This window comes from Pseudoliparis swirei, chromosome 19 (assembly GCF_029220125.1).
Source record: "Pseudoliparis swirei isolate HS2019 ecotype Mariana Trench chromosome 19, NWPU_hadal_v1, whole genome shotgun sequence".
Lineage (NCBI taxonomy): Eukaryota > Metazoa > Chordata > Actinopteri > Perciformes > Liparidae > Pseudoliparis > Pseudoliparis swirei.
This window is the reverse complement of record NC_079406.1, coordinates 18,012,297-18,026,699: the sequence shown is the minus strand read 5'-3', so window position 1 is coordinate 18,026,699 and position 14,403 is coordinate 18,012,297. Positions and strand designations below refer to the sequence as shown.

At 43.3% G+C, this 14,403-nt stretch overlaps 1 protein-coding gene across 1 annotated transcript in view; it reads left to right on the top strand.

The window, feature by feature from the left end:
• mrpl11 (mitochondrial ribosomal protein L11) overlaps nucleotides 1-14,162 on the top strand; it is a 40,741-nt gene extending 26,579 nt beyond the window's left edge. Inside the window, exons 3-6 of the mRNA XM_056439426.1 lie at nucleotides 5,806-5,901; nucleotides 12,250-12,343; nucleotides 12,731-12,890; nucleotides 13,920-14,162. Of these exons, the coding sequence (XP_056295401.1) occupies nucleotides 5,806-5,901; nucleotides 12,250-12,343; nucleotides 12,731-12,890; nucleotides 13,920-14,034 (465 nt within the window). The 3' untranslated portion in view covers nucleotides 14,035-14,162. The remainder of the gene's footprint in view (nucleotides 1-5,805; nucleotides 5,902-12,249; nucleotides 12,344-12,730; nucleotides 12,891-13,919) is intronic.
• The last annotated feature ends 241 nt before the right edge of the window (nucleotides 14,163-14,403 follow it).

The following is a 14,403-nucleotide window of genomic DNA, read 5'->3' as shown; positions in this document are numbered from 1 at the left end:
TCATTGGTTATGGTAATCACCGCGATGCCACGATAATTGCGTTGTTTTGAGAGCGGGCTAATGCATTATTTACCCTTCCCCTTGAAAAACGAGCGGAGGAAGTGGAGCGAAAGATGTGTGTAGCCTGTAGACACACTTAAAGCTCAGGAGGCAGATGTTACAACTTTAATTAGTCCTCTCTACTTACTGTCGTAGTCACACAAGGAAATCACCCCTCTGTTTAACTCATTATAGCCGACTTATACATGCTTAAACAGAAGGATTGGGAATTTCTAAGACGGATCTGGATCGAAAATTTATCTTTTGGAAACTGTTGACTCCGCCCACTGTTGAGACTCCGCCCACTCCTCCTCTCTACCTCCATCTGCCTGATGGATCGTGGAGGTCTCCATCGTGGAATACGCCTAATATGACCTATTCATACACTCTGTCATATTCATTGAATGTATTTTAACTCTAAATCTGTCTTTCTGTACACATGACATCTATTGCATCTGTCCATCCTGGAGAGGGATCCTCCTCTGTTGCTCTCCTGAAGGTTTCTTCCCTTTTTCCCCCTGAAGGGTTATTTGGGAGTTTTTCCTGATCTGATGTGAGGTTTTGGGGCAGGGATGTCTATGTGTACAGATTGTAAAGCACTCCGAGACTAATTTGTAATTTGTGAAATTGGGCTATACAAATAAACTGAACTGAATTGAATTGTTTGAAAAGAGGAGCTGGCTGCTTTCCTCGTTCAATAATTAAATGTTGCTTCCTTTGTCAGCCACAGATGCGATTTAAAGGAATTTCGTAGCATCCCCTGTTCTTCAAGGTCCTGCCCCCTCGGGTGCACCTCAAAGCATTCCTGGCTGCACCTTTTAGCTCCAGTCCTCAACTCCCTCGCTTTCTGAGGCTCTTTGTGTGCCGGGTTGATTTTAGAGTGAGAGGTTTAATCAGACGGGTAGGAAAGGGGATGGAGAGTCATCTTTCTTGTCAGATTCAGCTCTGCGCTCTGCTGGCTTCCAAGAGAAGGGAGATTTTCCATTTTGCTCACTTTTTTTCTTTTTCTTCTTCCCCTCTTTTTGTTCTTCGTCGCCTATCGTCTTCTTTTCGCTGCCTTTCTTTCACCCCTCTCCTCATGTTTATCAAAATATCTCCTCCATCCTGCTACTATCCCTCCTTTTCTTGGGGAGGGGGGGGGGGTTGAGGGGGGGGGGTTGTTCCCCCGTGAGTGTGGTTGAAGGTCATTCAGCACTCTGGCTCACTTTCAGAGACCAGAGGAAGGGAGCGCGAAGCAGGAAAAAGGACAGGACGAGAACATAGAAAGCAGAGGAGGCGAGGGGCAGCCAGGCGGGCCGGATGTCCACAGCACTGTGCACTCATCACTTTTAGCTTTGGACATGGTCGGTGAAGTTTGGAAGGTTACAGGCTGTCCAAGTATGCTGCAGGCGGCAACACTGAGTCATGCTCCACAGCTGACCCTTGGCTGACCCCCACAAACCTGGAGAACTCGGTGCCTTCACCTTGGCTCTTCCTCTCAGTGTTACCTCAGTGTGTTGCATGAATGAATAGAGCACTGATTTAGCATTGTCCAGCTCATGGGCAGTACACAACTAACACCTGCAGACATGGAGATATATATTATTCTCTGCATTCTTCTTCCTCGTCAAACCCTGAGATTTGGGTGTGCAATGTATCCTGTGACATCACTTGAGGCAATTTTTCCGACTCCCACTGGAGCCACAAAGGCGTTATTCAGCTGTGTTCACATGTGCAGTAGTCCTCCCAGACACCTGTAAACAGACTTTGATGTGTACAATTGTGAGTTTAAAATAACACCATTTAGCGTAAAGAATTTGCTATTATCTCTGAAAACACAACAAACGCAGTACAACCGTCACTTGTTGTAGCAGTCTGACTTCATCCCAAACTCTGACTCTTTCTCTGTCTCTCCTCCACTTGTCAGCCAGGCTTGTGAATGCTCAGACCTTTCCAGCGTGGAGCCTCAGCTGCCTGCAGTTAAGGTTCCTGTGTTTCTGCTGCAGCCTCCACACACGATTAATCATCTGAAGTGGCAAATAAAATCACAACACTGTCTGGCCTGTGAGGGGGACCTAATGGAGTTGAAAATGGGATGTTTTGTCCTGATGCAATCCATTTTGTTTCACCCGTCGCCTGCTTGCTTTCACCTTGCTCTCAAACCGCAAACTCTTCTTGTTGTTCCAGAGATAGAAAAGCCTCTGCCTCTATTTTAAGCAGAGATTCAGAGGACAATGACATCTCTTCAAAGTTTGGGCTTGTTTTGGTTGTTATAACGATGTGTCCTGAATTTTGTCCTCTCCGTCAGCTCGCCGCTCATGTGAGCGGCGCTCCGCAGCTCTTTTGTGCAGGGCTGTTTATTGGCATCGGCACCGTTTACTGGAGACTGGGCGTGAAAATCATTTTATTTTCTACTTTTAAGACGAAACCACCGATTCCAGAGTGGAAAATGAAGTATAATGCATGTCCAGCATGAACTCATTTTATGTTGTGCTATGTTGCTCTGTGTATCGCTGTCGGGGAGACCTAAACGTCCGAGTTCAGCCTCTCACTTTGCAGCTGAAGGGTTCCACATGAAACCTAATCAGCTGTATGACGCCACAATGGGGCTGGAGGGGATACAATGCCAACAGCGACGCAAATGAAATGAACACGGTAATGAAGGTAATGAATGAGAGTGTTTTACACTGAAGAGTTTAATTAACCTCGCCTCCCACCAGCCTCTCACCACTGTAACACCTTCAGCACCGTATCGCGGCCCGCCACTGTGCCGACTGTCTGGGGCAATTTATCAGGTGGCCTTGTGTGCCAAGGGCAATTAATCCTGCCTCCTGCCTCTGTCCTTTATCTCCATGTTTGCCACGCTTCCATAAGCACAATACTTCTCTTGACCTACTCTCCCCCTCTTTTTTTCTCATCTCCCTCCATCGCTTTGTCTCTCCTCCACTCATTTTTCGTCCTGTTCTCAGATACAGAGACACCTGCGACCACACACAGTGATGCTTCCCCACCATCAGCAGTACCTGGCAGCTTAATATGCACACAGATCCACTCTGGAACAGACAGTCTTGGCATATTTAAATGAGGCCAAAGTATTCATACATAAGCATACACACACACACACACACACACGCACACTCATCCATATTCATGAGGACCTCCTGCGGCCTTTCGCTTTACTTGTCTCCTCTCCCGTTGTTCACCTTGGTTACACAAATCCCTTATCATTGTTCAAATATTGACCTCGAAGATCATCTGCCACATTCTGACGACTTTAATACACCTCAGTTGTCTCTCTCCTCACCTCCATCCACACGCTCTCCCCATCCTGCCACGCCATGCAGTGCTACATCTTGTTAAAAAGAGTTAGTGAAGCTGAAAGGCCAATCACATTAACACGGAGGGAGTGTCAAAAAAAAGACTGCAGAGAATTTGGTCGACGGGTCAAATCAAATGGACACTTCCCAGATTTTCAATTGCAAATGTCTAATTGCTCATAATTATGAGTAATAAGGCTCCACCCCGCTGATCTAGAATGGATCATAGAGCAATTACTCACTGCTGTCGCAGCTGAATTTGACGGCGAGAGAAATATTCGTAGATTAACATTTAATCCCGGTACCCAGGATCTCAGAAGTCTTTGAGGCTGAATGTCCTCACCCACGGCCGGCTTGGAAGGCCCCGCCTCGGGTGATGGGCTGCAGCCATTTTATACTGGAGAGCACCCGTCTCGAAGCAGTCATGGTGGAGAAGGGAGGATTTATCCAGCAGCTCGAACTCGAGGATGATTAGATGCTCAGATGCAGTGAGCGGGGTTAGCAATTTGGCCAGGCCATGAATGTTACTGTTCCAGGTCTCTCTCTTTCTCTCTCTCTCTCTCTCTCTCTCTTTCTCTCTCTCTCTGTTAAATGTCAGGCAAAGTTGGAGGAGCCAACCTTGAACTTTGCTTTCATGGCACACCAGCCCTCCACCACAGTTAAAGACTGTCATTACCAACATGATTCAATCATGGTAATTACTGCAGTTAAACTATTAAATAGCCAGAGGCCAAAATACAACATCCTCACGCTGCCACCTGCAGAGGATCAAATGCCTGGACTCCTGCGGAACAGTTTAATTAAAATATGATTACCTGTCTCTCGTGCATGCTTTATGGTGTGCAGAGGGCACACTGTCTGCTATCTCCAGGTGGGTGGTCCTGTCACATCCTCTTATTTGACACTTTTCAAGCCTTTTTAAAATATGAGTTGAATCCTATTTCAACAGTAAAGCACTATCTGGTCAGGGAGGCCGTGTGAAGTCTTTGTCTCTGTCTTTCTGTCTCTGTCGCTCCTCTGTCTGCATAATGTCTCGCAGTCCGGGCTTAAGCACGCTTAAGAAGCATCAGGCATTATCTCCGGCCGGGCGAGAGGCTCTTTTATGGCATTGTATGGCATGAAAGGGCCATCGGAGACTGTGGGAGAGATCATTATCCAACATGGGTTGAACAGAAAGGAAGGAATGGGAGCTGAGGCAGGGGCGGAGGGTTTGCCCTGCCTCATACACAACATCACAGCCTTTAATCCATATTTAATTAGACTTTCCTTCGGTGCTCCCTCTTCATTTGTTTACCCTCGACTTGTTGTTTTATGGGAGATGGAGGGAGGGAGGGGCACAGGTAAAATATGGTGAGGTTGACATGGGATTACTATTATTAATACACATGGAAGGGAAGGTGGAGCCTGGCGAGGGCTCCAGGGGCGTAGCTGCGTTTCATTTGATTACTAGCGTATTGTAATTCAAATAGCACCCATTAGCTCTGAAACAATAACCTGCCTCGACTAGTGGGATGTGTTGAAATTTCAATCAGTTTGTTAGTATTTTGTTAGCGGATGCATAGAAAGGCCAGTGGGTGATGAGTAGCGTTACAGACCCAAATGGAGTGACGGTGTCACGTAGATCAAGCTGCTGATTAACATGCATCAGATGCTCTCGAGGCCTTTAGTGGAAATGATGTTCAGGGAACTTTCTGCTCCATTAAGTTAAAATAAATGTCTTCCCCGTGCTGTCATTGGAAAATGTCTGTGGATGACTTCTATTTGAATCATGGTGCAATAGAAGCTCGTGACTCCATTAGGCAGAATTTAAAAAAAGCTTTCTTTTCTTCCCCTCATTTTTAAAATGAACATTTCAATCAGTGTGTTGCCTTTGGGAAGGATGATGTGAAGGTCGGTATATATCCCAGTGGTAATAATTACATTCTGTATTTGCCTCTGAATTCAGCTCCAAAGAAGAATGGTGCAAAGGAGCATTGTTGGCCGAGTGTTGACTTAATGTTATGTCACCCATCCATTTCGCTCTCGCTCTGGTTGGCCTTGCAGGAGCTGCGAAATGGGAGGCTCATTTATCACTCTGGGCACCAACATGCATTCAGTCATAGCTGGAGTGACAGCCACAAACACACACACACACACACACACACACACAGATGCATCTCAGTGTGAATATAACATGAATAACTACAATGCACTGTGAAAATGTCTCCACCAAAATATTATGGCACATAAACACACACACACACACACACACACACACTCCTAGACCCTGAACCAGTCGTGTGGGCAAATATAGTCAGAGCTCAGTTTTGTGATTGATTGACTGACAGCAGCTTCGGCGTCTGTATTCTGGCAGCACAGTGTGACACTCTGTGACATTCAGCTGAATGTTTGTGAACTCAGATTTCTCATACATTTGAAAGCGACCCTCCCTAATTTTTGCCATCTTTATTTCTCCTTTGTTCTGATCCAGAAAGGAATCCCCATCGGACAGTTCTGCAAGGACTTCAATGAGAAAACCAAAGAGCTGAAGGAGGGCATCCCTCTCCCGATCAAGATCCATGTGAAGGTAAAGCGTCTCTAACCCATCCATGACCCTTCACACTTAGCACGCCTCCCTCCCGCCCTTGTGGTTAATTACACTAGCTGCATAACATTACTAGAGCACTTTCATTATTCATAAAGTAATCCTTCCATTTGCATTAATTAATGAAGCAGTGCCCAGAGGAACTTGGAGTCACGAAGCATTAAGTGCATGCAAGGAACGTGAATTACTCAGGAAAAGAGGGATTATGAACTTTATTTTACTCAGTCTGGTATTGTTCGACTCCTCACGCCCCACTTTGAGATGCAATATGCAGCAACAGCTCTGCCGTCACACATGTGGGGCCTCGCTGCTGCCCACCACCGCCATCTGCTGGTTAGTTTGGTGTTTGTTCCGTTCACACTTTACTGTATGTGATGTTTAATGTGTTTACAATATGTTTAACCCTCTGAGATGAATGTTTCTCAGATTTAAACTTTCACCTCTGGCTTGCCGGTAGCACATCCTTTGGTGGCTTTCATCTTACTTCTAAAGTCACTTTCTTGCTGAGAGTTAGATGAGAAGATTGATACCACTCTCCAAAGTGTGTGTTGAGCAGCTGCAGCCGGGAGCAATTAGCATACTTGAAAAACAGGGTGGACATGACTAGCTTGGCTCTGTCCAAAGTAAAAACATCTGCCTACCTGCACCACACTAGTTACCATTATTCTAATTTCTTAAATTCACAAACATGTAACCGGACTGAGAGGCTACAGCCATGTGAGCGGCTCTGTGATCTGTGGCAGACACGGCTAGTTGTTTCCATCCGTCTTTATGCTAAGCTAAGCTCAGCGCTTCTCATCTTACTGAGAGCCAGGAGTTCCAGTTGTTGAACTGAGGACCTATGAACCTTACATCGTTGTTTACTTGTATAATTGTTCCTACAATCCTAATTTTCCGTCTCTCTCTTCTCTCCATCGTTATCTAAATCTTGCTCGTCAGAAGGAGCTCAGTGCAGTGGATGTTTGTTCCATGTTGTGAAATGGAGGAAACGACAGCGACTCCTCAGACCTTTGCAACCAATAGTCGTTCTGCTCCCTGTCGAAGGGTCACTCCTGTTGCATAACACAGGTCTGATGACACATCACCTGCTCTCTCCTTAGCTCAGCCAGCAGTTTATTACCCCAATGCTGCACAACATCAGGAGAATACATCCTCTTCTTACTCAGAAGGCGGCACAGGTTCTGGTCCAGGCTCTGATCATTTCACGCCTTGACTACTTCAACTCCCTCCTGGCTGGTCTACCTGCTAAGGCCATCCGACCTCTGCAGCTCATCCAGAATGCAGCAGCTCGACTGGTCTTCAGTCTTCCGGAATTCACCCACACTACTCCGCTCAGTGGCGGCTGGTGAAATTTGGGGGGGGGCGCAGTTGGGCGACGCGGTTTAAATAGCACTCAACAATGAGAAGAAAAGAGGTTTTGAGTAGAATATTGTAAAAAACAAAGCTTTATTTCAAGAACACAGCGTGCTCAACACTGTCCAATAACAACTATCAACACACTGTAACTTTGGGCATGAGAGGTTCAGAGCAGCTTTAAGGAACATTGGGTTGGGTTTCAGAGGTTTACAGAATAAAAGAGTTTCACCCTCACATGAAAGAGGTTCAGAGCAGAATAGAGTCAGAGAGAGATCACATGTTACATTGGGTGACAGAGTAGACCCACTACTGTAGCCCTCCTCTCTTTAAAGTGGGCAAACTTCTCCATAACTCTCTGGTTAAAGTCAATCATGTCTGTAACCAGCCTGTTTCCATTATTCTGGAGGGAATGTGTCTGTTTTTCAGAACTTCTTCGTTGTGTTTCGATGCCAGTTCGGTCTCCTTCTGCTGCTCTGCTCTGCAAACAGGGTTAGCTTCATGCTGTTAGCTTCATGCTCTTAGCTAGATAACTGCGGCAAGATTCGTGCTTTACACTTGTCTGAAGCTCTTTAGATCCCTCACCCCGTTGTAGTCCAGAGAGTTTCAGTCCCAGGACTTTGGAACAACAGACAGGAGAAACTAAACAGTGCATTACTCACTGAGCTCCAGCTAACAGCTCCGTTAGCAACCTGCTCCCGTAGCTCCGTGGAGCTCTCTGGCTGAGGGAATGATACCGGTCTCTGATCTGCCGAATAGTCCAATCACGTGAAATAATAAAACGATGTCATTGGCCAGAGCGCACATTTTTGCGCCCCAAGATTCACGTTTCATCCGCCAATGAGAAGCCGTCCTTGCCGAAACGACTGTGAAATGTTTGCTCGCTGCCGTACACACACGTTTGGCCGGTGCCCCGAAAATGGGGCGGGGCTTCTCTCCGTGATAATGAGTGGCGATATATTATATTTTTTCACATTAACTTAAGTGGTTGTTGACAGGCTGACGGTCTCCCACACACATTTAGCGCGTCAACACGGTATATTTACTATTTAAATGATTTGGCATATAATGTTTTTTGACAGGATGTATTTTTTTTTTTCTTCTTTTTTTTTTTCATCTCAAAATTTTAAGAGAGGCGGCGCCCTAGCGCCCCCTATGGACGCACCGCCACTGACTCCGCTCCTCCGCTCTCTTCACTGGTTACCGGTGGCTGCCCGCATCCGCTTCAAAACACTGGTTCTGGCGTACCGTGCTCTGAACGGATCGGGCCCCGTCTACATCCGGGATATGGTCACACCGTACACCCCGGCACGTTCGCTCCGCTCGGCAACAGCCAACCGACTTGTGCCTCCTGCACCTCGAGCTAATCACTCGAAATCCAGACTGTTTGCTGTCCTGGCTCCTCAGTGGTGGAATGAGCTCCCCACTGACATCAGGACAGCAGAAAGTCTCTCCATCTTCCGCCGGAGACTGAAAACACACCTTTTCCGACAACATCTGGATTAAAACACAGATTTGCACTTCAGTGGCACTGGGATGGCACTTATTGTGGTACTTTTGTAATTCGACTGAGTTGAGGAAATGTTACTTCCTGTATTCTTGTTGTTCTTAGTTTGTACTCTAGGTTGAAATGCACTTATTGTAAGTCGCTTTGGATAAAAGCATCTGCTAAATGACATGTAATGTAATATTGTTTTTATTTGATTTTATGATAGCAGATGATCCAACGTCAACTTTCCTCAGATGATTAATAGACTATAATAATAATAATCATTTATTTTATATAGCGCTTCTCAAGACACCCAAAGTCGCTTTACAGAGTCCAGTAGTCATACATACACACAGTCATACCGGTGGTGGTAAACTACATCAGTAGCCACAGCTGCCCTGGGGCAGACTGTCAGAAGCGTGGCAGCCAATCAGTGCCTACGGCCCCTCCGACCACCACCAACATTCATTCATCCATACGTCGCGGTGCATGTCTTTATGATGGTGGGGGAAACCGGAGAACCTGGAGTAAACCCACGCAGGCACGAGGAGAACATATATTGTATATATATATTGTATGTATATACATATATACAGGACTGTCTCAGAAAATTAGAATATTGTGATAAAGTTCTTTATTTTCTGTAATGCAATTAAAAAAACAAAAATGTCATGCATTCTGGATTCATTACAAATCAACTGAAATATTGCAAGCCTTTTATTCTTTTAATATTGCTGATTATGGCTTACAGTTTAAGAAAACTCTAAAATCCTATCTCATAAAATTTTAATATTTCCTCAGACCAAGTAAAAAAAAAGATTTATAACAGCTGAGTGTTTGTCAAGGCTCAGGAAACCCTTGCAGGTGTTTCGAGTTAATTAGACAATTCAAGTGATTTGTTTAATACCCTACTAGTATACTTTTTCATGATATTCTAATATTTAGAGATAGGATATTTGAGTTTTCTTAAGCTGTAAACCATAATCAGCAATAAATCAGAATAAAAGGCTTGCAATATTTCAGTTGATTTGTAATGAATCCAGAATGCATGACATTTTTGTTTTTTTAATTGCATTACAGAAAATAAAGAACTTCATCACAATATTCTAATTTTCTGAGACAGTCCTGTATATATATATAGTCTCAAAAAAAGTGTATATTTTATTACATTGTTTTATATATATATATTGCCATGATGTATATTCTATTACATTGTTTTATATATATATTGTTAATACTTTCTTCTTTTTTTTGTGTGGATATTGTATAGTTTATTCTCATTCTTATTCTTTTTTTAGTCTGCTACTGCTGTCGGGTGTTTTGCACATAAGAATTTCACGAACCGATTATACTTGTATAAAAGGGGATGTGACAATAAAAACTTGAAACTTGAAACTTGAAACATGCAAACTCCACACAGAAAGGACCTGGAATGACCGGGACGACCGGGATTCAAACCCAGGGCCTTCTTGCTGTGAGGCGAGCGTGCTAACCACTGAGCCACCGTGCTGCCCAGACTCTATCTGTTTGTCAGATTTTAGTTCATAAAGGTATTCCACACGAATGAATTGGAATGAAAAGAAAAGCGTCAGATTAGATTAGAAGAGATTATTTAAATGTTGACCCAGAGGGGAGGATGGAGGCTGGAGAGCAGATGGCTTCTTCCAGCTCATTAGATGTATTTCCATCCATCCACCTCTTTTATGCACATTTTCAATTTGCGCAATAAAAAAAAAAGTGTAAATGCCAAAAAATCAACAGAACCTTTGAAATATCCCCAAACATATTCAACACATGGCCGAGGGGGGACACATTTTGTATTCATAAAAGCAAAATGCGACAGAGTAATATATGGAAACAGATTTGTTGATGAAGAACATGAAGCGTGTGACTTAATCAACCATTGAAGCTTAGGCTCTGATTAAGAGTAAAATAGAAGAGATGACATATCTTTCTAGGAAAACCTGGAAATGAGCGTTACACTGGTTCCCAAAATAGCCGGTAGGATTTTCTCTTACTGATTCTTGATCTTGATTATTGCTAACAAAATAAACTCTGTGGCAAACACCAGTTTAAGATATTTTGTTTCACAAGATATTCTTTACAAATGAACACCACTTTTATAATTTAACTGAGCTGAAGGCTGACTCGTGTTTTATTTCGCCTCTTGTCAGCAAACCTCTTTCCTCAGATGCGCAAAAACTTCACGTTTCACATTTTGAACAGAAGATTTTCTTTTATATCGCCCAATATCGGAGTATTAACAGTAATTGGCTAAAGATATAAAAGAAAATGACAGAAGCAATCTTTCTTCAATCTTAGAAGGATGACAGAATAAGCTGTGACTCCTGATTCCCAGGCAGCTCCAGCTCCGTAACCACAAGCTGTCGGTACGTGTTGTTCTTTATGTTTTTGTCAATTCTAAAGACTTCTATACTTTTTGCAGCCTAATGTGCTCCGAAGTTTTTGTGGGGGTTCATCCTCTCGTGAATTCTAGGTCCAAACTTTATTATATTGATATTTCAGCTTTGAATTTAGATTAGAAAATGATTGAAATCCGTATTAGACACGCATAGAAGCGTAATGACTCGAGTCTGTGCATCTACTCCGTTTTATTAATTTCAGTGGTCATGAAAGGTCACCGACTGAGAAACAGTTAATGGTCCAGCCGTAGCTAAAGTTATGGACACTGAGGACACATTTGCAGTTTGGCTTCTGTAAATAATGAGGTTCAAACACCATTAAAAAAAGTCTACATCCTTCGATTACACAGAATAACACATGGTGGCTTTTACTTCTTTTTTTTTACATTCAACCTAACAGATGAATCTCGTATCTCTCCACCACGTTGTATTCCTGGCAGAGGGCTGACTGCTCTAAAGCAGCTTTTGGTAACCGTAACCAGTTACGTCAGCTGTGTGGGGTTAGTAACGGCACTAATCTGTATTTAAAGTATTTGGAGAATACTTTAAAAAAAAATGTTTTTATGCCTTTCAAAGTAAAAGAAAATGATGAGAAATATAACAGTGTGTTTGTCTTTTTTAACATTAGCTGCAATCCTAGAAAATGTAGTTTATTTATTCAATGTTCCAAGTCGTCTTCATGGATCATCAACTGGTGAGGATGATGACTTCTTGCCTGGAAAACGCTGCTTTTGCCTCCGTTTTTGAACGTGATATCATGAAGCCATCAAGTGCACGTTGAAGATGAAAATAATGACAATTCAGCCAGAGCTGTTTTCAAACTCTTTAAGCCAGCAAATGAAGACCACCACTGTCTGAAACTAAACACCCATTGTTTCAAAGATTTGAATCAATCTGGCACCATTATCACTGTTCACTTCACACATGATCTCCCGAGCAGAAGGTTTGACATGTGCAGCAACAGTTGGCTAACCAAAGAGGAGAGATGGTGCACAGTCAAACATGTTCATCTTGACGACTGTATCCTGGCTATATGACTTAGTTGTGATTCTTCTGTCTCCTCAGCCTGACCGAACCTATGACCTGAAGATTGGCCAGCCCACGGTGTCTTACTTCCTCAAGCAAGCAGCGGGCATTGCTAAAGGGGCCAGCAAGACAGGTGAGATGGGCTGGTGCACTGATGCGTCTGCTCTCACTCCAGTCTGAGTCCTTCCTGTAACGGACACACGTCTCTCCCTGGGCTCTTGAGCTTGGCTGTGATTGATGTTGTATTCATGACATGCGGGCAAACTGCAGCAGAGCAAGGAAGTAGTGATGGTGCTAAGAAAAGAGAATGATGGATTGGTGCCTCAAAGCTATGAAGCTTTCTCCAGCCTCGTTTCAGTGATTGAGTCCTAACTTCACCTCTACACACACGCACACACACACACACACACACACACACGCATACATGTTGTCCTACTGTGTACAAAACCTTTGTGTACGCTTATTGAATGTTTATGCCTGTATGTATAATCTGAGATCTCGTGTGTGTTTGTTTGTGTAGGCCATGAGACGGCAGGCATGGTGTCGGTGCGGGCGGTGTATGAGATCGCCCAGGTGAAAGCTCTGGACGAGTGCTTCAAAATGAGGAACGTCTCCCTCGAGAACGTCGTCAAGAGCATCGTCGGCTCGGCGCGTTCGCTTGGCATTAAGATCGTCAACGAGTAAGTCCGGATTCTGCGCTCAGTGCGCTTTTTTATGATTTCGCAGTATTTGAGAGGCTGGTCCTGTCCTGGACTTGTTAGTAGATTTGTGTTATTCTGTATTCTTCTAAAGTCCTTTTTAAATGAACAAGGACACACAGGAACATAAAGATTCACACATCATTTTGCAGAGTGACAAATAAGAAGAAGAATCAGCAGATGGTGTTGTGCAGATGCTGCTATGCCTCCTAACCGCCACTAGAGGTCAGACAAGATGACAGTTAAGGACCTCAGCGGCCACAATAACATGAACACCTACAGTTCAGTATGTATCGTATTTATTTAAGTTATGGATGGTGGTGAAACAGCTTTATGAAATTATCCACATTGGTGTTGATTCGTCAGTTAAAGTGAAAAGCATCGGTGCATTTGTTGCATGTCCTGTTTAGTATAAAACTAAGTGTGTTGGCTATTCAATACACACATGATATACTAGGACACACTATACAGTCTATACTGTGTACAATCAGTATGCAGTATGTTTGTGGGACTGAATGCTATAAACTTCACAGTGATCGCACATCTTGCTCCCTTCACTCCTCTACCGACTTTGTATCTATTTTCTCATCCCTTAATGTTATTGTACATTTCCCAGAATCCCCCCTTACTTTAAACTCAACATGTCTTAAGGCTGCAGTGCATTATGATTTATTAAATGTGGAGGATTTGGTACCTGTGCCTGTTGAACAATGGATTTCTCTCTGCTGCTCTGCTGCACAGGGGTGAGTCCAGGAAGAAACTCTGATTCTTAAGGACAAACAAGTTAATGTTTCAGATATCTGAGGGATTTAAATATTCAAGAAGAAGAAATGTACACTATTAATTATCAGCTTCTCCATTGGAAATATCTTGGTGTGGTGTTGCTCATCTACATTTGTCACTTTTTATTAACTGCAAAAATACTGGAGCAGAGGTTGGTGTAGCTGAATATAATTTCTACTTCTATTTTTCTCCCCTTCTTTCTCTCTTTTCCTCTCTCCTTCTCTTCAGTCTCTCACCTGATGAGTACAAACTGTTCTTGGAGCAGAGAGAGGAGAAGTTGAAAGCTGACGCAATTTCGGCAGCAGACGCTGAAGCTGAAGCTTTGTCTGGCAAAAAGAAATGAAGACCTGCAACATTTTGTATTATGTTCCCTCCATTCCTATTTGTATTGGCTCTATATGTGAACTATACCTTCACACACACTGTAACATTGTGTGTGTTGTGTTTAATAAACAGTTAGATGTTGTGTGATTTCTGGTTTTCTGTGTCCTTATTCACATCTGATATTTAGATATTTCTTTACAGCTAATTTTTTTTGTCTGTATTTTTGAATTATTTAAAATCTCTAACATCGGCTTTATTTAGTCAACAAAAGCATCCTCTCAAGTTTTGAAAAATATGTATCACCCTAAGCGTTTTATTTCCTCAGAGCCAAACAAATTAAACTGTAATTTGTCATTGTGTTTAGTCTCTTTGATGTTATTATCTATTA